The 27,215-nt window shown below is 35.2% G+C and overlaps 1 protein-coding gene across 2 annotated transcripts in view; it reads right to left on the bottom strand.

Annotated features, from left to right (window-relative positions):
• Positions 1-26,485, bottom strand: part of PPM1D (protein phosphatase, Mg2+/Mn2+ dependent 1D) — a 42,197-nt gene extending 15,712 nt beyond the window's left edge. The window contains exons 1-3 of one of the 2 annotated variants that reach the window (XM_023502112.2): positions 25,858-26,485; positions 20,809-21,034; positions 8,844-8,968 (exon numbers count right to left, since the gene is read on the bottom strand). In XM_023502112.2, the coding sequence (XP_023357880.1) occupies positions 8,844-8,968; positions 20,809-21,034; positions 25,858-26,326 (820 nt within the window). In that variant the 5' untranslated portion in view covers positions 26,327-26,485. Of the gene's footprint in view, positions 1-8,843; positions 8,969-20,808; positions 21,038-25,857 lie in introns of both variants that reach the window. The other variant, XM_023502111.2, reaches the window with a different exon arrangement.
• Positions 26,486-27,215: the final 730 nt, after the last annotated feature.

Below are 27,215 nucleotides of genomic sequence, written 5' to 3' on the forward strand. Positions count from 1 at the left end.
TTCAACAACAATACTATATGATGACCAGTTCTGATGGACCTGGCCATCCTCAGCAACGAGATCAACCAAATCATTTCCAATGGAGCAGTAATGAACTGAACCAGCTAAGCCCAGAGAAAGAACTCTGGGAGATGACTAAAAACCATTGCATTGAATTCCCAATCCCTATATTTATGCCCACCTGCATTTTTGATTTCCTTCACAAGCTAATTGTACAATATTTCAGAGTCTGATTCTTTTTGTACAGCAAAATAACGTTTTGGTCATGTATACTTATTATGTATCTAATTTATATTTTAATGTACTTAACATCTACTGGTCATCCTGCCATCTGGGGGGGTGGGGGGGTAAGAGGTGAAAAATTGGAACAAGAGGTTTGGCAGTTGTTAATGCTGTAAAGTTACCCATGCATATATCTTGTAAATAAAAGGCTATTAAATTTAAAAAAAAAAAAAAAAAAGGAAAAAAATTACAACAACAATCTGATGATTTGATGCAAAGAACATCAAGGACTATTAATATAATATAAATATAAATTTTTACTTGATTTAAATGATTGTATATGTACAATCCATATCAAACTGCTTACAGTCCTGGGAGGAGGGAGGAAAGAAAGGGAAAGAGAAAAAAAATGTGGAACTCAAAATCTTACAAAAGTAAATGCTGGCCCTTTTTGTAGTGGCTAAAAACTGGAAACTGAATGGATGTCCATCAGTTGGAGAATGGTTGAATAAATTGTGGTATATGAAAATTATGGAATATTACTGTTCTGTAAGAAATGACCAACAGGATGATTTCAGAAAGGCCTGAGAGACTTTACAGAACTGATGCTAAGTGAAATGAGCAGGACCAGGAGATCATTATATACTTCAACAACAATACTAGATGATGACTAGTCCTGATGGATCAGGCCATCCTCAGCAACAAGATCAACCAAATCATTTCTAATGGAGCAGTAATGAACTGAACTAACTATACCCAGAAAAGAACTCTGGGAGATGACTAAAACCATTACATTGAATTCAGTCCTATATTTATGCACACCTGCATCTTTTGATTTCCTTCACAAGCTAATTGTACAATAATTCAGAGTCTGATTCTTTTGTACAGCAAAATAATGTTTTGGTCATGTATACTTATTGTGTATCTAAGTTATATTTAATATATTTAACATCTACTGGTCATCCTGCCATTTAGGGAGGTGGGGGGTAAGAGGTGAAAAATTGGAACAAGAGGTTTGGCAATTGTTAATGCTGTAAAGTTACCCATGTATATATCCTGTAAATTAAAGGCTATTAAATAAAAAAAAAAAAAAAAAAAAGAAATGACCAACAGGATAATTTCAGAAAGGCCTGGAGAGACTTACATGAACTGATGGTGAGTGAAATGAGCAGGACCAGGAGATCATTATATACTTCAACAACAATACTATATGATGACCAGTTCTGATGGATCAGGCCCTTCTCAGCAACTGAGATCAACCAAATCATTTCTAATGGAGCAGTAATGAACTGAACCAGCTACGCCCAGAGAAAGAACTCTGGGAGATGACTAAAAACCATTACATTGAATTCCCAATCCCTATATTTATGCACACCTGCATTTTTGATTTCCTTCACAAGCTAATTGTACAATATTTCAGAGTCTGATTCTTTTTGTACAGCAAAATAACGTTTTGGTCATGTATACTTATTGTGTATCTAATTTATATTTTAATATATTTAACATCTACTGGTCATCCTGCCATCTAGGGGAGGGGGGGGGGGGAAGAGGTGAAAAATTGGAACAAGAGGTTTGGCAATTGTTAATGCTGTAAAGTTACCCATGTATATATCCTGTAAATAAAAGGCTATTAAATAAAAAAAGTAAATGCTGAAAACTATCTTCACATGTAAGTGGAAAAAAATAAAATACTATTAGATGAAAAAACCTCAGGAAAGACATCCTAACAGCCTTGATCCAAGTTACTGATAATAATGTTATTATTATTTTGGGGGGAGGGAGAGCCGAGGTAATTGGGTTTAAGTGACCTGCCCAGGATCACACAGCCAGGAAGTGTTAAGTGTCTGAGGCCAGATTTAAACTCAGGTCCTCCTGAATTCAGGGCTGGTGCTCTATCCACTGCGCCACCCCACGTGATTATGTTATAAACAGAACGGGGCTAAAAACAGAGCTTTGCTGTACTCCACTATGCAGCTACTTTCATATTAACCTAAGTCACACATTGCTCTTTGGATACAGTAGTTTTACTAGTTTAGAGTTCAACATATAAAATGTAGCCTATATAGCTTTCTGTCTAATCCACAAAGATATCACGAGAAATACCTTATTGAAATACAAGTCTGAGTCTAAGCCTAAAGCAGTTTCAACATCAACCAGTCCAGTAACCCCATCAAAGGAGGAGTTAAGTCTATGGCCTAAGGAGCTAACCAATACTGGCAGGGAAAGGAACAGGAAGAAGTGGGGGAGACATGGACAGATGGGACATAAGCATACCAGATGAGGTATAGGAGTCATTTAAAATGTCTAACACTTACCTAAAGGCTCTCAAATCACATCTCTATCATATTCTGAATAATTTCCTTTTTCCAGACATAATTGGTCCCCAATAAATCAATTGTGCTCACTATATTCAATATGTGACCTTGACCAAATCAAATAGCACATCTAGCTTCAATGATCTCATCTGTAAAATAAGGGATTTAAATTAAACGAATCTTCTTACTTCTCTTTCATTTCTAAGATTATATAATTCTTAGATTTTACTCCATCAAGGGAGCAATGTTGGTCAAGTGGAAAAATCACTGGCCTTGGGGTCAGGACCTATATTCACATCAAGCCTCAATCCTTAATTTATTGGGGTGTTCTTGGGAAAATCAACCATTCTGAAATTTAGTTTCATTACCTGTAAAACAAGGAAGTAGTTGAGTAAGATTCTAGGTGATAAATATATTAAATATATATTTTAATAGATGTAATGTGTGAATTTGTTTTGCTTAACTATACATAGTTGCTAAAGTATTTTGTTTTTCTTTCTTTCTGTTTTCAAAGTGGGGGAATGTTAGGTGGAAAAAGAAAGGCTAGGGATAGAATAGATTCTTCTCCCCCAACCACACAAAAAAGGGAGAACCACTGAAACAATTTTTAAAAACACAGAAAGCAAAAAAAGAATAGCCAGAAAGAATCACAGACAAAAATGATTTATAAAATGACATGCCGACAGAAAACTAAAAAAAAAAAAGAAATTATAAAAAAAAGACAAGTAATGTAAAAGATGTGTTATTTCATGTAAAATCAGCTTATTAAAATTCATAATAAAGTCATGTATCTCAGATGAAATTTCAAAAACAAAACAAAATGAAGAGGTTGCATTAGATGAACTCTTTCCATCTAATGATAGATTTTTTCCAGCTCTAAATCTTTGACCCTTATGTTCTAAAGTTGTAATACTGAAAATTTAATTGAACTTCCATTCAGAAACCACAAGAGGGCAGCTCTGCTATAATGTTATGATTCAAAATCATTAATGATCTATTCCTACAAAATTGGACCACAAGGTTTTGCAAAGGTGAATGGTGAACAACTATCTGTGCATGTATTTAGAAAAATAAAAGACTATTTTAAAAAATTAAGAAACAAAATAGCCATCTATTTATTTGGATGGTAGTAAAACAGTCCAAGTAGATGGCATCAATGTATAACATATATTGCAGTATAACAGCTCTGGGCTCAAAGTCAGAAAATCCAACTCCAAATCTCGGTTTGTCACAGACTACTGGTAAAGTATTTTTACCTCTGCCCCACTCAATTCCCCCCATCTGTAAAGTAGGATAAAAATACTTGTTAAGATATAGCTCACAAAATGGTTGTGATAATGAAATGAAATAAAAGGATGTAAAAAGAACTGTCACAACTCTAAAGCACAACATGAATTTGAGCTATTATAGAAGAATTTCATCTTTATGTCAGATAATGAAGTCCTGAATTGTAAGTGTACCTCCTCTCCTCTCTTTCCTTTCCCCCCAAAAAAGAATAAGCTAGAAAAGACTAGTTTTTTACAGCATTTCATGTGAAAAGGTTTTGGTAGTACAAGGAATTCCAAAATTAACATAAGTATGATTCAACTCCTAAAAAACTCTAACACAATGTTAGGCTGTATTACTGGAAACAGACACTTTAGACATCATTATATTGGTTAAAATACATTAGCGATGTTAAACGTCATTCTGGAAACCATACTTTTAAGAAGGATGCTAAAAGACTTGAGTATATTCAGAAGAAGACAAGAAATGCTAAAGAGACTTCAAATTATCTCAAGAAAATGATGAAGGAACTGGACATGTATAACCTGAAGAGGAGGGAAAACATTGTACATTAACTTAAAATATTTAAAAGCTTTACAGCTTTTAAGGATTAGAAAGGATTAGACTGGTTCCAAGCTACTACAAAGGACAGAAGACCAAAGTATCAGGAAATTAGGGAAGTATATATAGGGAATATAGGAAAGCTCAAATCATACTCCTTTCACCAGGTTTATATGCAATAAGGAGAAGAACTCTTTACAGAAATCTCCAGTAATGCATTTATTAGAAAATGGCTTATGAAGTGGTCTAGTCACTATCCCCAAAAGATATTCAAGCAGAAGCAGATTCTAAAGGACAAGAGGTTTGACTAAACCAGATCTAATGACTTTCAAGTATGACTTAATAGTCTTAAGTGTAAATCAAACACTAGAAGTTTCAAATAAAATAATGAGAATACAACAATGACTAAGAAAATAAAGTGTGCATGCATTTTTGATTTCCTTCACAAGCTAATTGTACTATAATTCAGAGTCTGATTCTTTTTGTACAGCAAAATAATGTTTTGGTCATGTATACTTATTGTGTATCTAAGTTATATTTTAATATATTTAACATCTACTGGTCATCCTGCCATCTAGGGGAGGGGGTGGGGGGGTAAGAGGTGAAAAATTGGAACAAGAGGTTTGGCAATTGTTAATGCTGTAAAGTTACCCATGTATAAATCCTGTAAATAAAAGGCTATTAAATAAAAATAAAAAAAAAAAAAAAGAAAATAAAGTGTGAAGATTGCGTATTTTTAAATCAGCAGGAGTCAGGAATTCAGGTTAGGGGAAAATCGTCAGTCTTTATTCTCAGTGAAGAAAGACCGGAGGTGGAAGAGAATCGGCGATAGCAATGCGTGCAGCTGAGTCAAGAAGTTAGCTAAACCAGCAGCCACTCGACCAGCAGCTAGGAGTATCGAACTCAGGCCCAATCTCTCCCAGCTTCTCTTCCTGTCTCTCTCTGCCTCCACCCACCAAAATCGTCATTTCCTATACAACACATCAGGACTTGCATGGAGAGTGGGCAGGGACCATTCTTTATCCAATCATGTATATTAATAGAGTATAGCCCAATTACTATTTAGCCTCAAGTACTTGGGACCTCAGTGCATCAACTCAAACCTCAGCCCATTACAATAAAGAAATTTAATTAAACTTGATTCCTAATCTAACACGTGAAAGACATGATCAGACGAACTTCTTACACTGACAGACTTCATCATGCTCCCTAGGCAATCCCTTCTCCTTGTATTCTCCCTTTCTTTTAAAAGTTTCTTTTTATATGATATCTTTCTCCAAAAGAATTCTTTAAGAGGAGGTACTGTTTTTCTTTTTGCTTCTATTTGTATTCCTAGTGCTTAGGACAGTATCTATCATACATATAGTAAACGGGACTTAATAAATGCATGTTAATTTGACAGATTACAATGCCTACCTCTGGTCTTCAAAACTGTCGGAGAGTAGGGAAAAAAACACTTAAAAGTCATGAAGTTTCTGGAAATACATCTCATTCTTAACTAACCTGGTATTATACATCATACTCCTTTTATCAGGCCTATGTTTAACTCCTTTCCATCTGGACCTGCCAGAGTTTATACTGTAGGAACAAACAATGCTCTAATAAGAGTAGAAAATATAAGTCAATTAAACATTCTTTCTCTTTGTCATGTGATACTGAATTGTCCTTGCTCTGTAGAATACAATCCAATTCCCCAAACATGCTACAAAAATAAAGTAGTAATTTTGCATATCACACATGTACAATCTATATCAAATTGCTTGCTTTCTGAAGAGGGGGAAGAAGAGAGGGAAAGAGGAAGAATTTGGAACTCAAAATTTAAAAAACTGTTAAAAATTGTTATTACCTGTATTTGAGGAAAAATATAAAAATAAAAATATGAATTAGTAAGCAATCATGAAAATTCTATGGATTTAGTGAGTAGCTATTCAAAAAAGACAAATCCTTTATATGATAGAATGATCTAGAATTAAGTCAATCTTTTTTATATCTAACAATGAAATAGGCTTTTCTAGACTTATTTCTCATCTTCAAAATGCGAGCGAAGAGAGCAATTTCATAAATCATTGAGATCACAGGACGAAATGGTTCCTCCCTTCCCACTCCACCTTAACACAGCATCTGCAAAAACCAGCTCAACAGCTCTCTTCAGTTAGCATATGGACACCAATATATCTTCATATACTAACCACACCCAAGCCATTTATTTGCTCTAACAATCTGTTCTATAAGCAAGCATGCCAGAATTGACCTGGTACAACTAGTGTCACAGGAAATTATATGGGTTTTTTCAAGAGAAAATAGGGAACAGTCCATTATGTCTGTTGTAAAGTCTATTACACATAAGGCTTCTCCATTAAAAAAAAAAAAATAGAAAAAGAAAAACTAATTTTTTAAGAACTTACAATGTGCTAAGCACTAGGGATACAAACAAACAAAAAAACAGCCCTTGCTCTCTTCTTCACATGTATTTGAACAGAGCCTTGGTTAGCCTAGATATATAAAGCAAAAGTCAGTCTCAAAAAAAAAAAAAAAAAAAAAAAAAGAAAAGAAAAAGAAACAAATATATCATTTGGATCTTGACTAAATAGAGTTTTCAAGTACATAGCCCTTCTCCAAAAAACGATTTTTCTGTCAGTCTTATACAAGTTTAATTTGTTATAGGTCATTTAAAGAAAAAGTTATTGTGAATACAAGAGCTTAAATTTGCTAACAGTGGAACCAGCTAAGAATATTATTACTGCCAAGTAATTAGTACTCTCATCTTCTCTTTCTTGAACTTAAGCAGGCCTTAGAAATAATCTTTATACATGAAAGGAGCTATAAGGGCCATGATGAACAGACAGGAGTTTTCAAAAACCTCTTATACACAAGGAAGTAGACAAAAACTTTCATTAGTTCAGTAAGAGGAAATTGGACCAAAAGCTGAGTTTTTCAAACACTTTTTAAATCCAAGAGACAAAGGAAGAGAAGTTAAAAGTATAAAAGTCCACAAACTGTAAAGTTCTTTATACATACACAGAATTGAGAAAAAAAAATTCACAAAATAATAGAAGCAAGAACTCTTTATTGGACAGTAGAACGTATTCTCACCTAGGTGAGGTTGAACTAACTACTGCTTCAGTTTACCAACCTTAAAAACAGGACTACTGAGGCTTATCCAAGTAATTCCTTGTAAAGCATTTAAGATCTCTGGGAAAAGAGTGTATAGACTTCAAGTCTACTCAAGAAAGCACGACTGATTTAGTTTAAATTACCACTCTTTGGTGAAGTCAAGTAAATGTCTGGATTTCCAGAACCATGGATTAAAAAGCTATATGCCAAGGAGCGATCTTCCTTCAGTTGCTATTCTGCTAAGAAACAGAAATCAAATACAGAAACACAAATTCATAACAGAAACAAAATATCACCTCATGGGATGAGAAACAAACAGCTCTAATCCACAGATCTCATTCTCCCTGAAATGACCTCTGCTGAGATAAAACCAGAACATAATAATCTGTACTTTTACTTCTACTCTGAAAAACAATTTTAACTCCCCCAAAAAGAAGTTTTGTTTCCAACAACTAACTTTCCTATGAAAAAATCTAGATATTATATTATAAAAGCCATGGTTGAGGACTAACAATACTCAGGATTCTCAAACTTTTTTTTTTTTTAACCAAAAGTGACCAAGACAAGTAAGTTTCAAGAAGTAATTTGTATCTAAGTATTTCCATTGAGAAAATGCATTTAGCGAATAAACACTATTTATCCATGCCACTCCTTTTTAACACATACACCCATGCCCCATAGTAGGACAATGAGAAATACTACCAGGACAGAATTATGTATATAGTCAGATGCATCAGATTTTGTTTTTTTTGTTTTGTTTTGTCAAAAAAAGAGGATTTAATCTGGAATATGGGAGGGGAAAAAACAACTCATAAAAAAGTAAGGTAAGACCTGTAAAATATTTTCTTTAAAAAGTGGAAGAAAATATACTTAACAGAGCTACATCACCCCTCTTCTCTTTAACCCAGTTAAATATTAGACAGACCTCCTTCACTACCAACAGAAAACAAATTTCCATTTATTAATATGATTAGAATATTGCCTCATTTATCTCTTGCTAAAGGTCTTATAGGAAAGAATCTATCAGAGAAAATCTCTTAATTAACTGAGAAGATAAAATAAGGCATTTAAAGGCTATATGAGGTCCAAATATCTGCTGAGACAATGTCTTCTAAAATTGTCAACTAATTTTATGATTTAAAAAACTGAGATGCAAAGTTTTCAGAAATAATAAAGAACCTCTGATGAGATTACTAATGTACCATGTTAATGCAGAGGTCTTTCACTTAATAATGCATTTTTATAAAGAATTTAAAATGTCAAGTTATTCTTTCTAAAACATGCTCTCCTCCTTCATACCTATTAATTGATAGTTTGAAGCCTACAAGATCCCACTCCACTGGGTGTCTTGTGAGTCTTACTTACCAAGTGCTCTTGCAACTGCCAGGAAGGGGATCTGGTCAATAACTGTGCTTCTTCGAACAGGACCATTATGAGTAAGTCGAGGCCGTTTCCAAACAACCCTGTTAACCCCAGATTTGTTGATCACACTAAAAAAAAAAGGAAAAAGAAAAAAAGTAAAACAAAGGTGCCTGAAATAATACAAATAAGCTGGTTTAACTTTTTTTTATACTAGTTTCACCAGGGCAGTTAATACAAACTTAAGACTGACAATGCCTTCACCAAAATAAATTATTTGAGTACCCATTTCATGTAAAAGTCTAGCCATCATAGCAGATTGAAAAAGTATCCAATTTATATTTTCAAGAGAAATAAAAGACTTCAAGAAAAATTTTAAAATATAAAAATTAAGGTGTAATAGACAAAGACTAAGACATTCAAACTCTATTATGCAGGCAGCCAGGAGTCACTGACTGATTCCATGAAAACATAAGAGTAATATGATAAAATAATACTTTAAGATTAATCTGGGGGCAGCTAGTTGGTACAGTGGATAGAGCACCACAGGTTTGAAGTTAGGAGGACCTGAGTTCAAATCTGGCCTCATACACTTAACACTTCTTCCAAGCAGTGTAACCCCTAGTCACTTAACCCCAGTTGCCTCAGCAAAAATAAAAATAAGATTAACCTGCTGATGATATTAAAGAGGCATAAAGCCTGAATATAATAGGAAGCTATATAAGTAGTCCAAAAATCAGGTGAAAAGAATTTGAATGAAGAGTATTGACAACAGGAAAAGAGAAAGGGAAACAATGGAGATATAAGAAATCCATATGAGCAAGGGATGTGACAAGTCAGAGTTTATGACAACTCCAATATTTTGGTCCCACATGATGGATATTTTGGTCCCACATGATGGATATTTACATTAGCAGAAAAAATTATATCTAGGGTTATTTCTAGGATAGAAGGATTTCCATTTTAATCATATTGAATTTGAAATGATAATGGGACATTTTTTCATTTGGACATCCAACAGGCAATCAGAAGTATAAAAATAAAACTGCACTTTCTTCATGGATGAATCAATACTGAATATGTGTGTGTGTGTGTGTGTGTGTGTGTGTGTGAGAGAGAGAGAGAGAGAGAGAGAGAGAGACAGACAGACAGACAGACACAGAGACAGAGAAGTTATGTAACCTGTTCAAGAATAGGGTGAAAAAAACTTGAATGAACAGAACTGCCAGAAAAGAGTACTGAAGGCAAAGAGAAAGGGGTGTATATGAGCTATTATAAGGAATGTATAAAAGGAAGGGATGAAACAGATCAGATTTAGGACAATTCTAATATTTTGATCCTATGTGAGATGACAGATATAGATATATAGGAAGTCACAGACAGGTGTTAAGTGAAACCAAAGGGATTAAGCAAACAAGAGCTCTACATGAGAAGCCAAAGACTGAACTTAACCACTGTCCAAATTTAGAAAGAAAAAAAAAATCCAAGAAACCAAGGCATAAAGGCATAACCAAATGAATGCAATATCATTAAAGCCAAGTAAATAGTATGTTTCAAAAAGGTTGTACATTATCAAAACTGCAGAACTTCAAAGAGATTGAGGACTAAGAAAAGGCAACTAAATGTGACAATTATAAGATGTCTCCACGAATATACTTCTGCAGCTGCAGTACAAAGTTAAAAGCAGCTAAATCATTATTAATTAGAGAAATGCAAATTAGGACAACTCTGAGGTACTACTTCATACCTATTAGATTGACTGAGATGACAGGAAAAGATGATAAATGTTGGAGATGTGGGAAAATTGGGACACCAATGCATTGTTGGTAGAGATGTGAAATGATCTAACCATTTTAGAAAGCAATTTGAAAAGCCCAAAGGACTATCAAACTGTGCATATCCTTTCATCCAGAAGTGTCTCTACAAAGCCTGTATCCCAAAGAGAGGATGAAAGAGGGAAAAGAACATACATGTGCAAAAATGTTAGTAGCTGCCCTTTTTGTGATGGCATGGAACTGGAAACTGATAATTCAATACAATTCTAATAGACTTGGGATGGAAAATGCCACTCACATCCGGAGAGAGAACTATGGAGACTGAATATGGATCAAAGTATAGTATTTTCACTTTTTTTTGTTTGTTTTCGGTTTTTCCCCCCTTTTGGTCTGATTTTTCTTGCACAACACCACAAATATGGAAATACATTTAATAGAAATGCACTCATTTAACCTATATCAGATTACTTTCTTGGGGAGAGGGGAGGAGATAAGAGGAGGAAGAAAAATACGGAACACAAAATTTTACAAAAATGTATGTTGAAAACTACCTTTACATGTATATGGACTAATTAACAGCATCACCAAAAACATTACTGTACCTGTTTTTCACTCAGCCTTGTCACATTTGTCATTTTCTTCCTCTATCTTTTAAAATCTGATCAGTATTACTTTAATGTGTAATTCTCTAATAATTAGTCATTTGAATTTCACATAATTACTGATAGCTTGGGTTTCTTCCTTTTAAAATTGCCTGTTCATCAACCAATTTTCAGATGAAGAAATTGAAACCATTTCTAGTCATATGAAAGTGTTCTAAATCACTATTGATTAAAGAAATGCAAATTGAGACAACTCTGAGATACACTACACATCTCTCAGACTGGCTAAAATGACAGAAAAAAATGAGAAATAAATTAAAATAATGAGACGGGATGTGGAAAAACTGGTACACTAATACATCGTTGGTGGAATTGTGAACGAATCCAACCATTCTGGAGAGCAATTTGGAACTATACCCAAAGGGCTATAAAACTGTGCATATCCTTTGACAGCAGTGTTTTTACTGGGCTTATAACCCAGAGAGATCTTAAAAGAAGGGAAAGTGACCCACATATGCAAAAATGTTTGTGGCAGCTTTTTGTAGTAGCAAGAAACTGGAAACTGAGTGAATGCCCATCAGTTGGAGAACGGCTGAATAAGTTACGGTATATGAATGTTATGGAATATTATTCTTCTACAAGAAATGATCAAGCAGGATGATTTTAGAGAGGTCTGAAGAGATTTACACAAATTGATGCTCAGTGAAGTAAGCAGAACCAGGAGATCATTGCACACTGCAATAAGATTATAATGATCAATTCTGATGGACTCAGCTCTTTTCAACAATGAGATGATTTAAGCCAGATCCAATGATCTTGTGATGAAGAGAGCCATCTACATCCAGAGGAAGGAACTGAGTGTGGATCATAACATAGCATTTTCACTTTTTGTTGTTTGCTCTTATTTTCTTTTCATTTTTTTATACCCTTTTTGAACTGATTTTTCTTGCATATTTATCTTTCTGTGCATATCTTATATACCTATCTTACTGTGCAAGAAAATTGTATAAATATATATGCATATATTGGATTTAATTTATATTTTTACCATGTTTAACACATTGTCATTTAGGGAAGAGGGTGGGGGAAAAGCTGAAATGCAAAGTTTTGCAAGGGTCAATATTAAAAAAATTATCCATGTATATGTTTTGAAAAAAAAAATATTTTAACAAAAATAAAATAAAATAAAATTGCCTGCTCATGTCCTTGGATCACTTATCTATTAGAGAATGACTCTTACTCTTATAAATTTTAATCAGTTTCTTATTTATCTTGGATGAGCTTTTCTTTGGAAAATTTACTTCAAAAATGTTGCACTAGTACCAAAAGAAATTCATTTTATAAAATCACAATTATTCATTTTGACTTCTCTGATTATCTCTATTCTATGTTTGGTTATGAACACTAACTCTATCCATATTTTTAAAAGATATTTCCCTCTTTTCTCCTCTAAATTTATTTATGATGTGAATTTCTATAACTATATCATGTATTCATCTTGACATACAATATCATACTGATATTTATCAGATTTCTGCCAAACTGCTTTCCAGTTTTCCCAAAAGTTTTTGTTAACTAAGTCCTTACCCACAGTAATTCAAATATCTATAGATTTACCAAAAGATTTGGTACTCCTAACATATGTACCAAACCTATTTCAATGATCAACCTATTTTTAAACAGTATTAAATAGTTTTAATGATTGTTATGAATTTTTTGAAGACAACACAGAAAAAATTTAGAACAGTCTTACAAAAATTAATGTTGAAAACTCTTTACAGGAATATTTATAAAATAAACTACTACTACAATTAAAACATTTTTTAAAAGTTCACTTCAAATATTTATCAGTTATGTGATTATGGGCTAGTCACTTAGCCTCTTAAAGTTATAGAACTTCTAATTTCAGTGGCGCGCATTTATTTGGGACAATTTGCAAAACTATCACCCAAAAGTTTCTGTTAATTTTTCCAAGTAAATAGAAAATGAAGCCAATAGAGGATATGTTGAAGAGAAATAGAAATAACCATAAGGCTTTACAAAATAAATTGTTTTTAATTTCATAAATTTTTTAAACAAAGCTTTAAAATAATCTCAAGAAACATAATTAAATACATTCCCAGGATCTTACTTATAACTTCCTATTTCTAGCTGATCTTAGATTTCAATTTAGAAAACTGGGCTCCTAATAATACTTTTGGGAGGAAGGATAATGGTAGTTTTTTTTTAACTTAAATACAAAATGAGAAAAGAAAAAAATTGCCATGTACACAGCATCCCATAAGAGAAGATTCAATATAAAACCAGTTCTGTTTCAAGAAAACTTATATAATAAATACTACACATTGTTTTTAAAGCTTTTCTTTGTTGCTTTGTAGATTTTTTTGTTCTCTGCTTTGCATGTTTTGCTTTATTTTTCCCCCTCCTTCGAATTCTATACTTGAGTACATATATACAATCATACACATATATGAAAGGCTCTACTATGTTTATTTCTTTCTATCATCTGTTTCTCTGAAGATGCTATTCATCTTCATTCCAAGTCTTTCCATGTTTTTCTAAATCAGCCAACTTGTTTCTACACTATAGCAAAACTCCAACCCTATCATATGCTACCTGAGAGATTATCTATGAAAGATTCCCTTCCCTCAATGCAATTTTCTGCATTCCTTCTGTTCTTGACCACATAGGTTTTATTTGTACAAGAAAATTTTAATTTAAGATAATTGTAATTATCCTTTTTATACTTCAATAATGCTGCTGAATCTATTTCCTTTATCTCTTTTTTCCATGGCTTCTTTGAAGTTCTTCAACTTTTGTTCTTCCAAATAAACTTTGTTAATTTTTTCTAACTCAGCAAATTTTTTTAGTCATTTAATTAGGATGACATTAAGTAAACCATTTAGGCAAAAGAGTTTTCTATAATTATATTCACATCAAGCCATTCTCCAATTGATAAATGGTCAAAGGATAGGAACAGACAATTTTCAGATGATGAAATTGAAACTATTTCTACTCATATGTAAAGGTGTTCCAAATCTGTATTGATCAGAGAAATGCAAATTAAAACAACTCTGAGATACTACTGCACATCTGCTGTCAGATTGGCTAAGATGACAGGAGATCATTATGCACTTCAACAACAATACTATATGATGATCAATTCTGATGTAAGCGGCTACCTTCAGCAATGAGAGGATCCAATTCAGTTCCAATTAATCAGTGATTAACAGAACCAGCTATACCCAGCTAAAGAACACTGGGAAATGAATGTGGACTGCTTTTATTTTTGTTTTTCTTCCCAGGTTATTTTTAACTTTCTAAATCTGATTTTTCTTGTGCAACAAGAGAATTGTATAAGTATGTACACATATACTGTATTTAACATATACTTTAACATATTTAACATGTATGGGACTACCTGCCATCTAGAGGAGAGGGTGGAGGGAAGGAAAGGAAAAGTTGAAACAGAAGTGTTTGCAAAGGTCAATGTTGAAAATTTTCCCATGCATATGTTGTCAATAAAAAGCTATAATAATAAAAAATAAAATAAAATTATATTCGCTTTATTTACCCATGAACTTCAATATCACTTCAATTATTTAGATTTAAGTATATTTGTATAAAGTGTTTTATGTTTATGTTCATCAGTCCCTATGCCTATTTTGGCAGATATAAGTTCAAATATTTTATAACATCTAGGTATTTTAAATAGTCTAAAGCAATAATGAATTAAATTTCTGATGCATAATTTAGTTTCTACTTTTCAAAATGATGACAGTTGTCCCTGCTTTTTTCCCATAATAAACTTACTCCTGCCCTTTATCTTATACTCTCATTTTTACCTTTCAGGAGAGCAATATACTATTGAATTCAAATTTTTAATCTGCTATTCCAACTCTGTTTTAAAGTAAATTTGTTCCATTTACATTATAAACTACAATTACTTGTGTATTTTCCTCCTTCCCAATTTTCTTCACTATCTTTCTCCTCCCATTTACCCTATCTTTCTCCTCATTCTTCTGCTTTATTGCTGGTACCTTATTCTTTTATTCCTTAATTTGCCCATCCTTTTAAGAGTCCTTCTCTTATTCTCTCCTTTCACCCTCTCTCCTTGCTTTCATTTCTTGTTCTCTTCATAATCCTATTTCCAATGAGTGTAAGGTCCCAGCACTATCTGTAGCTCCCCAGTAGTTTCTTCTGTATCAATTTTTCCTTTAATGTTTTATTTGTATGAAATAATTACTTCTTTTTCTCTTTCCCCAGATTTATATTTTTAGAATCAGCCCATCATACTCAGCTCAGCCCATACCTTTCTTTCAAACTACTCAAATGACAATCATAAGAGAATTGCTAATATTTCACACACATATTTCTCAGATAAGAAGTAAACAATTTGACCTTATTGAGTCCCTTATAATCGGTCTTTAATGTTTACTTCATATTTCTCCTGGATCCTATATGTCAAAATTTTACATTAAGTTCTAGAGTTTTTGTCACAAAAAACTGAAAGTCTTTGAACTCATTAAATTTCTATTTTTAAAATTCAGGATCATACTTAACTCTGCTGGGTAAGTTACCCTGTTTTAAGCTCAACTCCCGCTAAATGAAAAATGATATATTCCAAGACCAAAAGTCCTTCAAATTAGTAGCTGCTGGGTCTTATGTAATCCTTATTGTAGCTTAATGATATTTAAATTTTTTTTTTCTTTTTTCTTCCAATATTTTCTCCTTAAAAACGGAGGTTGGAAACTTGGCTAAGCTATTCCTGTACATTTTCCTCCTGGAATCTTTTTCAGGTGGTGATTGGTGGATTTTTTTCTTATTAATGTTTTACCTTCTTGTTCTAGAACATCAAGGCAATTTTCTTTAATAATTTCTTAAAATATATTGTAATTTTCAGGTAATCTGATTATTATTATGTTATTTCTCCTTGATCTATTCTCCAGAACAATTGTTTTTCTGATGAAATGTTTCACTTTGCCTTTTATTTTTTTCATTCTTTTGATTTTACTTTATGATTTCTTGGTGTCTTAGAATATCATTAGCTTCCCCTTGTTCAATTCAGTTGTCAAAGAATTATTTTCTTAAGTTTTTTTATTTTATTTCTAGTTAGTTGACTTTCTTTTCATAATTTTCTTTTTTTAATAACATTTTATTTTTACAATTACATGTAAAGATAGTTTTCAACATTCATTTTTCTAAAATTTTGAGTTCCAAATTTTTTCTCCCTCTCTCCTTTACCTTACCTCCCTCCCCTACCCAAAACAGCAAGCAATCTGATCTAGGTTATTACATATATAATCATTTTTAAAACATGACCTTTGTCATGTTGTTTAAGAAAAATCAGAACAAAAAAGGGAAAAAAAACCATAAGAAAGAAAAAGTTTTTTTTTAAAAAGTGAAAATAGTATGCTTCAATCCATAGGCAAAACCACATAGGTTAACCTCTGGATGCAGAGGGCATTTTCCTTCCCAAATCTATTGGAACAGCTTGGATCATTGTATTGTCAAGGAGAGCCAAGTATGTCAAAGTTGATAACATGATTGTGCTGTTACTGTACAATATTATCCCGGTTCTGCTCACTTCAGAAACTTATTTTTTTCTTTTTAAAAATTAATTCATTTTTGGATGTGGCTCTCTTCAACAGTGAGATGATTCAAACCAATTCCAATTGTTCAGTGATGAAGAGAGCCATCTACCCTCAGAGAGAAGACTGTGGGAACAGAGTATGGACCACAACATAAACATTTTCACTCTTTCTGTTGTTGTTTGCTTGCATTTTGTTTTCTTTATCAGATTTTTTTTCCTTCTTGATCCAATTTTTCTGGTACCACAAGGTAACAGTATAACTATGTATACATATATTGGATTTAACACATATTTTAACATATTTAACATGTATTGGACTAGCTGCCATCTAGAGGAGAAAGTGGGGGAAAAGGAGGAGAAAATTTGGAACAATAGGTTTTGCAAGGGTCACTGTTGAAAAATTACCCATGCATATATTTTATAAATAAAAAAAAAATAATTCATTTTTTCATCATTTTCTTGGATTGCTCTTATTTTTTTCCCCTAATTTTTCCTCAATCTCTCATTTGATTTTTAAAGTCCTTTTTAAATTCTTCCAAGAAGTGCTTGGGACCATTTGATATTTCTCATTGAAAATGGAGTGGGTTTTTTAGCTCCATTATCTTCCTCTGAATATAAACTCAGATTTTTTCTATCTCCATAGTAACCATCAATGGTTGTATTCTCTCCTTTGCTTATTCATTTTTACTTGTTTTGTTTTGTTATTAGCAGTTATCAGTGTAATCAAGTTGTAGTTCTGAGGTACAGGGAATAATGCCCCATGTCTCAAATCCTTCTATACTATTATTTTCTGAGGTCTGTCTCCCAATCCAACCATGGGCTCTCCTCTCTACTTCTAAACCACAGTTAGGACATCAGCCACACTGTCCCAACAAATGATTTTACTCCTTCCCTTTCAGTCCCTCTAGTAGCCACAAACTACAGCTGTCCTCTCTGCCCCAAAACTGAAACCAGGGATTCTGCTCTCCTACTACAAGTGCCCACAACCTGCTCCTAGCTACTGAACTCAACAGATTCAGTTGCTAGTTAAACTAGCTGTCACAGATCCCTTTGGCATTTTGGTAAAGCCTACAAAGCCTCAGTAATACTGTTTTAAAATGCATAATGGATTACAAAGGAAACCAATTACATATCACATTTATATTTGACAATATTGACATCAATATATTTTGTAAAAAAAAAAAAAAAAAAAAAAAAAAAAAAAAAAAAAAAAAAAAAAAAAAAAGGTTATGGAGGATCCTGGGAACATGGTAGAGTAGGTCAGAAAACTTTCAGAAAACTGTCCAATTTTTCTCTGCGCCTTCTCCCTGCAACAATAGCCCCTAATGTGCCTGGTCAGTACAGCTGTGCTTGGCATTCCTCAAAAGTAGAAGATTCTTCAGTCTTGACTTTGCACATCCTGCCTCACTAAAATCTGATTCTCTTACAAGTCATGACATCACCTTCCCAATAAACTACACACACACACTGAGTTGTCAAATCCTTATACAGTCTGCTAGATGAAAATTTCTAAGTCTACCTCTCAACCCAAGTGCCCCCAGAGCTTATTGTTTGTTGATTCTGCAGAGTTGAATTGTAAGTGTTTTGCACTTCACTAAGGCCAAACCTCTGCCCCAAGAGATCAAGTCTTTCTTTGGGTCTTCTCAAATTGTCTTAAGAAGGTGATTGCTTTATTCCATGTTTATTTCTGCTGCTCTAAAGCAAATTTTTTTAAATTATCTTTTTTGTAGAGAAAAATTGGATAGCTGAAAGTTTTCTGACCTACTCCACCATGTTCCCAGGATCCTCCATAACCTTATTTTACAAAATATATTGATGTCAATATAGCCAAATATAAATATGATATATAATTGATTTCCTTTATAATCCATTATGCATTTTAAAACAATATTACTGAGGCTTCGTAGGCTTTACCAAAATGCAAAAGGGATCTGTGACAGCAAAGTTAAAAGCCTTTGGTTTAAACTATGAAAAAATATCATCATAAAATTAATTTAAGTTTCTAGTCTCAAAAGTAACTACTTTTAGACAGGTAGTTTGCAGAAACAGAAGAAAAGGAAAAGCAATAACAGAATAATTGGCAGGGAAGAGAAATATCTGAAGTTTTTGACTCAACCCTCCTTTCAACCTCAAACTGCTTTATTCTGGAATCCCAATCTCTAAGGCTACCATGCAGCCTTTAACAATGACTTGAGGAAGCAATTTTTGATTAAAAAGCTTTCAGGTTGGTATTATTATTTGCTAGTGTACTGCAATGCTAATGGTTGAAAGGAAAGGAGACATCAGTTTTTAAGGCAAATAAAAAAGGAAAATGGAAAAATAAAAGCGTTATAATCTTAAGTCAAAGAGAAGTGATGAAAGTAAAAAGCTGGCAAGATATCAAAGTACAAGATGTCATCCAAAGGGCATTCAAGGATAAAAATGAAGACAAAAAAAATTATGAAAAGAAAAAAATATATACAAAAAAAAGTGGAACCACCATACCTGGACTCTGATATCATACACCAGGAGGACTACATAACAGGAAGAAGAAATGACACTTAATAGGAAAAAAAAACAAAACACACACACCAGAGGCATGATAGCCAAAGTTTAAAAAAAAATTCTTGGATCTTAAGGGGGGATGAGGCGGGGAAGGGAGGAAAGACCAGTGAACATCCAAAAATTACAAACTTAACTACCTATTTTACCAAGTATATAAAATCTTTAAGAGTGATCCTTTACACACACACAAACAAGGGCACACTGAATGAGGCTCTTAGTATGCAACAAGGCAAGCTTTCCATAATTTCCCTATCCTGCAACTGACTGAAATGTGTTGAGAACATTAAGATATAATGCACATATTTTCTGCTGATTTCAAATACAGACACCTATGTTAGAACCGAATGCCACTTTATATATTCTTTTATAATAAAATGTTTCCCTTCATATATCATCTTTTAGGATTCCTTAAAAAATGTAATAGAAATAACCTCATTTAGTGATCTTCATCAAGTAAAAGACAAGTTATTCTCTAAAAAGGTTTTTGCCTTTGATAAAACCGTCCAATTGAGGAGGGCTTCCCTGTGGATGGTAAGCTCTTCCAGATGCTGACTGTATCATATTCCAAGACACTTTAAAACCTGAAAGAGAACTCTATAATCACTCAATTTGACTTATCTATAAAAAACAAGTTAAAGTCAAGACATAAGACAGGTTAAGTGAATGAAGGCAGCATTTGGATGGACACCCTAGAGAGTTTTGTACAGTAGAATATGTGAGAAAGTAAGCTCAAAGTAAAAAAGAAGAGCAGTCTGGACTGCTTTTAGGAGATTTAAGAACATAAACTTTCCAAGAAAGCAAAAGCTCATTTTCCCAATACTACCATATTCCAAGTGATAGCAAGATACACAACACCATGGCCTCTGAAAAACTAAATATAATTATCACAGAGGGCAATAGAGAGACACATGGTGTGACTAGGATGCAATATATAAGTAGACACTGCAAAGAAAAGGAATAAAATATCTCAAGGGATTATATTAACACAAAAAGATGGACTGATTGATCATGTGGCAAGAGGGAATCGCAGACAACCAAAGAATTCCTCTGATAACAATAATAACAATAATTTATATCTAACATTTAAAAAGCATTTAATATATACCTCAAACTGTGCTAATTATTTACAACTGTTATCTCATGTAATCCTCACACCAACCTTGGAAGGTTTCCTCATTTTACAGATGAGAAAACCAAAGAAAACAATTAAATGATGTGCCCAGGGTCACACAACTAATAAGTATCTGAAGCCAGATTTAAATACAGGTCCACCTGATTTCAGACCCAGCACTGTATCCCATGCAGCACAATGTGGAGAAGAAAGTAAGGAATGTGGTAAAAGAATAGTGCACCAAGGATTTTGATACACATACACATCCTTAATACAAGCTAAAGCAATAGAAATTTCCTTACTATAAGAAAAGAAAGAAAAAGAAAAAAACAAAATAATACACTACCTCCCACCAAGTCCTTCAATCCTTTCTCTTTCTTTAGGAAGTTCAGGTTTGTGGTCCTGGGTCACTTCCACAGCTCTGACAAAATCATCTTTTGGGTTATCCTGAACTCCGAGGACCACCCCTGAGTCTCCCACATGAGCTACATACATCTTTGTGCCTCGGATGATAACCACACTTGCAGTTGTGCCCGATGTGCTGGGGAGGCCAGTCATAGTCTTAGGCCATTCTGCTGTAATGAGAAATGACATGTTAAATTTTATTCTTATATATTTCAACATAAACTTAACCAAAAATATTAGAATACACAGTATTACCACTGTAATATTTACTACCACTAAAATTTAATCACAAAAGATATAACTTCCACAAAGCAAAGAAATTTAAGGAAACATAAAATATATTCAAATGACATGCTAATAATTGTGTTAATACTGATCATATGAGTTAAATATCAAAAACAGTTATCTGGTACAATCCTCTAATGTTTCTACCTCAAAATAAAACCTCTCAATTTTATTTCCATTCTGAAAAAATCTTTTGGTTTTATATTTTTATATTTAGAGGGTAGTATGTGTTAAACTGCTTATCTCTGATAGTTAAACAGATCATTTATTGTTTTCTTTAGAGGAAGCTGATTTATTAAACATCTACAACATATCTGATGAGCCAGAAATTTAAAAACAAAGGAAAAATCATTGAAATGAAGAAATGAACCATAAATTCAAAATGCCACAGTACAATACCAAATACAGAGTTTTAACTATTTTAAAGTTCCACAGAGAATTAAAGGAACCTAAATGTTAATAATGTCTTGAATGGATAAAGTTGGACCTATTAATAAAATAAGTAAAAAAAGATTTCAACCAACAATTTTCAAGGAGTTTATTAGTTGATTACAGAATGTGAAAGGAAAAAAATGACAGTTTTCTTTTAAAATCACATTCATACCAACTCCCTGAAATGAGACATAAGATATTTCCTTGGAATTTTAGATCTAACAAATTAATAAAAATCCTGAGAAATACTAATAATACTACGTTTTTATAAATTATGCCCAAGAGAGACAAGTCTGCCTTTCATTTTTGTCTTTCTCTGTCCTGCATAGAATTTATCACTAAGAGCTATAGACATTCAACTAAAATTACAACAGACACATATAACAAATAAATTTAAAAGATTTAAAGCTAAGGATTCTAACATGCTCCTACAAAAAGACACTGAAAGTAGCTTCTTCATTAGATCCAACTTATTTACATTTTTAAAAATATAATCAAATAAAAATAATGTGCAAAATCATCCTCACAAGCTTAAAATATCATCAAAGGAATGTAACTCAAGGGGAAAATTATAGGTTAGGCAGCAGATAAATGAATCATACATACCAGGGTATACCAAGTTCTCCTTCACACTAAAGCCTATTAAGCCTTGACAGTATGACCTTTAATTTGAGTATCTGCTCTGTCACTACTTTTGTGATCTTCAACAAATCATTTTAACTTCTTTGGGTTCTCAGTTCCCTTGCCTATAAAATGAATTGAAGGAAGTACTGAATTAGATTAACTCTTAAGATTCCTTCCAGCTTTGAGTCTGAGGTAAAAAAAATGAGATTTCTTCTCCTTATCACTTTTATTATGCTCCTATATTAGGTCTGCCAATTGATATTATAATATTAATTATTAACAAAACTTTTCTTAACTAAAATATACTATTTGAAATAAAAGTTATAAAGACGAAGTTGGACTTTATTTTCTTCCATTTCCCACCCTACCTCATCCCTGTATTTTTTAAAAAGCAGACTTAACAAGAGGGTGAAAAAGCACTAGATTTTTTTTTTTCTTGGAAGAGTGGGGAATTGGAGTTAAGTGACTAATCTAGAGAGCAGTCATACAACTAGTAAGTGTCTGAAATCAAATTTGAACTCAGCTCATGATTTCAGGGATGGTGCAATATTCATTGTACCACCTAGCTGTCCCTAGATCTTTCTAAATTTCAGATAAAACATACTAAAGAAAGCAGAGAATTAAGAAATCATGTTCATTTAAGCAGAGAACTAAATTAATGAAGCAATAACAGATTTCTAAGATATGGGCAAGAAATGGTTAAAAAGCTTATTAGTAAGCAATAGAAAGAAAAATGTATATTTTTATTTAGTCATAATACATAATAATAAACCCCATAAAATCTATTCTATTAAACTGAAAATAAAGTCATTTTCCTTTTCTTTTGAATAAACTTATTTTTTCTTTCACCCACAGGAAGAATAAATTTTATAATTAGTTACAATAAATAAATTTTACAATTAGTTACAATAAATCATGAAGGTCTCAGAAACTAGACAAATCTCTTGTTCACGAGAGAACAATGGGAACACGGGATACACTACAAGATTTATACACCAAGAAAACTGTGATAAAATTTATCTGTAACAACATTATTTGTAATTTTAAAATTGGGAACAAATTGTAGGCCCAGTAACTAAAGAAATAGTTATAAAAATAACAAAAGTATCACTGTACCTTGCAGAACAAATACTGATATAATCTGAAGGATCAAAGTAGAAACAAATTATTACAATTATGTAAATAATAAATTTAAATGGCAACAAAACTCTAATCAAAAATAGTAAACACTGATAGTAACTCAGAAAACATACACCATTTCTCTCTAACAAACAGAAGCCTAATAAGAATGCATTGTACCATTTGTCCAAATCACATACAACTACCTGCTATTTTACTTAAAACTATTCTCACAACCTTATGCTAATAAAAGATTCCATGGAATTTGTATGATAGCTGGAAACTAATTTATTAAATGTTCTCTATCAAGAAACTAACAAAAAGATTCTTCTATTATGTGCTAAATATACCTCTTTTAGTCACAAGCCTTCCATTTCTTGTTTTGCTTGAAAAGAATTTTCAAAACCCGACTATTTAGGTTAATGAGGCTTACTTTATTTTGCCCTATCTGTCCTCAAAAGGATCTGGAGGGGCAGCTAGATGGGGCAGGAGATAGGGTGCCAGATCTGAAGTCAGGAGGGCCTCAGTTCAAATCCAGCATCAGACACTTAACACTTTTTAGCTCTGTGACCCTAGAGAAGTCACTTAACCCCAACTGCCTCAGCAAAAAAAAAAAAAAAAAAAAAAAAAAAAAAAAAAAAAAAAAGGTGGGGGTGTGTGGTGGGGATTAGAAACACATTTATAAACAAAGTACTACTCCATGATTTATAAAAATAACAGCAATAGTGTTTCTAAGCAAATTAGTTGAGTCAATAATAAGGTTTGGTAGGATAATGTTTTTATGTAAATACTAAGCTTGCCATGATTCCACTTAAAACAAAGTGCTTTAAGTATATACAGAAATACTTAATAATGTCTTAAGTCTCACCTCCTCAACCTTGTTACAACCGTTTGTAGTCATTACTATAGGAAAGCTACAACTCTTGTGGTATACTTCTAGAATCTACTGTCCTGCTTTTAATTCTTTTCTTCACACTCAAAAGCAAAACAAATGCATAATGGGACCTCTGGGATTGGTTGGGAAATAGTTCCATCAACAATTTGACTGGCTGATTCGTGCCTCAATCACACAACTCTGGGCAGAAAGCCAGGCAGAGAGAAGACTGACTTTGGGAGGAGTGTCATTCACAGGCACAACTTGCTATACCAGCGGTTTAAAAAATATATCACTTTTGGCTAATTAAATGTTATTCTAGAAATATAAAAAAGCTCTGAAAAGCACAAACTAACACATTTCTTTATAGTACATCGAGTTAAGACATGCGCTGAAACGAATAACAGTTAAATTCCTCTGACCTTATATTTTTAGTTTGTTTGGCAGCTTTCCATATATATATGGAAAACTCCTTCCCCTCCTCTCCACCCTTATCCTAGGTCACAGCCTATAAGAGAGAAGTCAAAGGTTCACTGGGTGAATTTATTGCAACACAGCTACTGTCAAGAGGCAAAATTTGAACGTAGGTCTCCCAAACTAAGTCCAGACCTCTACTCACCAAGTCTCCTGGCCCCCTTCCTCCATTACCTAACCGGCTCTAAAAGTTACTCCACAAAGTATCCTCAACTATATGTTCCTTTTGCCTGAAGCGATCCCTAGTACTCCAAAACCAAACTTATGCAAGCATTTCCTTGAAAGATCTAATCAAATATACAGTCATTACTCAATTTATCTAGGCTGTTATCCTTAAAACTAAAGGAATTCTGGGGAGCAACTGGTAATAGATGTTCAAAACATTCTGTAGTCCTTCAACACAGATTGTCCTCATAGTCTCCTCTTTAAGCATTGGAGATGTTTAGCCTAGAAGGGTTTGAGAGAGAATGTTATAAAAGCATATTTTCCAGAGGCTGAAGGAATGTCACATCAAAGAAGTTAGACTCGTTTTGCCTGGGTCTCAAGGAACAGAATGAGAAGGTAAATTAAAACGAATCTAAGCTGCAAAGCGACAAAAATTCCAGGACCGGGAAAACTTCCTAACACTCGGAACTGCCATTCAAAAGCCGAGGGGACCCTTCCGAAAGCCCTGCTGGGCCGCTGGGCGAGCAGCCTGCGGGGGGAATTCTTTTTCTGACAAGAACTGGGTCTAGATGGCTCCTGAGGTTCCAACTCTGTGATGAGCGAGCAGCCCATTCCACGATTCTGAAGCCTACTCTTCCTATCCCCCTCCATTCCCGAATGTCAAGAACACAAACGCCGAGTGGACTAGGGGCGGAAGACCGCGGCGCAAAGGGAAGGATGGGGACACATTCAAATGGAACATGTCCCCACCGGGGGCAGAGGAGGGAGGAGGGAGCGGGAAGAGAAGGCGGGATGATCGGGTCGCTGCTTCTTTCCACCAAAACTTGGCGCCCGGTTTTAAACGCTCTGCGGCTGCTTGGGGAAGCTCAGGGTCGTTGGGGGATGGGAGAGACGCAGTGCCCGGGAGTGCTGGAGAAGGAGTCGCGGTACAAACAGAAAGAAAACAGGCTGCAGCGGGGAAGGCGGGAAGGCAGCCCGCGCGGGATGGCGGCCGCGATCACGGTCAGGGTCACTCACCCAGTTTCTTCCACATGGCCAGATGACAGGCAAGGAAGCCCTTACGGATGGCGGCGCACACTTCGGCCGGCTCTGTCGAACCAAATCCTTTCTGCTTCTTGATGAAGCCCCACAGGTGCTCCCGGGCGAACTGGGCTGCCTCCCGGCCGCCGTGACCATCGCACACGGCGAAGAAGGCCACCGAGGAGCGGCGGCGACGCCGCAGATAGCCGCGGCCCGTGGCCGGCGATGAGGCCCCGGCGCCGCCCGCAGGCTCGCGAGGTCCTTCCCGGGCCGCCGCCGCAGCTGCCGAGTGGCCCTCGCCCCCGGGGCCCGTCTCGTCCCCGGGGAGCAGCAGCGGCGACCCCAGTGAGAGCTCGTCCTCGGCTGGCGGCTCCGGCTCCACCACGATCTGGGTCACGTCCTCCATGTACTTCCTCCCACCCTGGTCGGAGAAGACGCTCACCCCGAGCGAATAGAGTCCCGCCATGGCCGGATGGCCAGGACCCTCCCGGCCCCACACAGCCCGCCCGCCGAGCCCGGCCGCGCGAGGTCCAGGTTGCGCGCTCGCCGGCCGCCAACTATTGTTTATCTTCGACGACGGCGAGCTGGGGGAGGGGAGAGAGCGGAGAGGAGGAGGCGGGGGAGGGGGCGGGCCCGAGCAGGGCTGGGGAGGAAGAGGGGGGGGGGAAGGGCACGCGGGGTCGGGACTTGTCCGCGAGAGCTGAACGTTGTGCTGAGGTAACAACGATCCCCCGCCGCGTCTCCGCGCCCGCGCCTGCGCAACGCCCTTCTGTCGGCCTCGCCCCGCCCTCCCCGCCCTACTTACTCATATCCGTCATTCCCCTCCGTTGTCGTCACTCTCCACTCTAGGGCTCTTCCTCGATTTTGGACCAATCCCAAACCAAGGCAGGGCCACCGTCCCCTCCCCCAAACCTACTCCCACATTCTTCCCCTCCCCCATAGGCTTCTTCTCTTGGGCTTCCCTTGAAGTTCTCGCGAGATTGTTTGCTCTCCCTTCCCCCACCTTGCAGCTCTTCCCTGTTGTACCGGGCTCGCATACCTAAAGACGGTCCTATACTTGTGTTTCTCGGTCCTAAATCTAGAGAATGCATGAGTGGGGGCAAGGCACGGCCCATAATAGGAAATAGGGAACTAACTGGCGGTGAGACAGAGAGGACAAGAAACCTCTGTCGGGTATGAGAGAAAGTTGTGGGGAGACGCCGAGGAAAGTCGCGCTCTCCGTGCTCCCTCGACAGAGGCAGCCCCCACTCCCCGACCTTGTTAAACTCTCGGTCCCAGTCCCGGCCTTCGCTGGGTGCCGCGTTTCCTCTCCTCCATCCTTGCCCCTCATGGTTTTCTTTCTGAGAAGCTCCTTG

The sequence above is a fragment of the Sarcophilus harrisii genome, chromosome 4 (assembly GCF_902635505.1).
Source record: "Sarcophilus harrisii chromosome 4, mSarHar1.11, whole genome shotgun sequence".
NCBI lineage: Eukaryota > Metazoa > Chordata > Mammalia > Dasyuromorphia > Dasyuridae > Sarcophilus > Sarcophilus harrisii.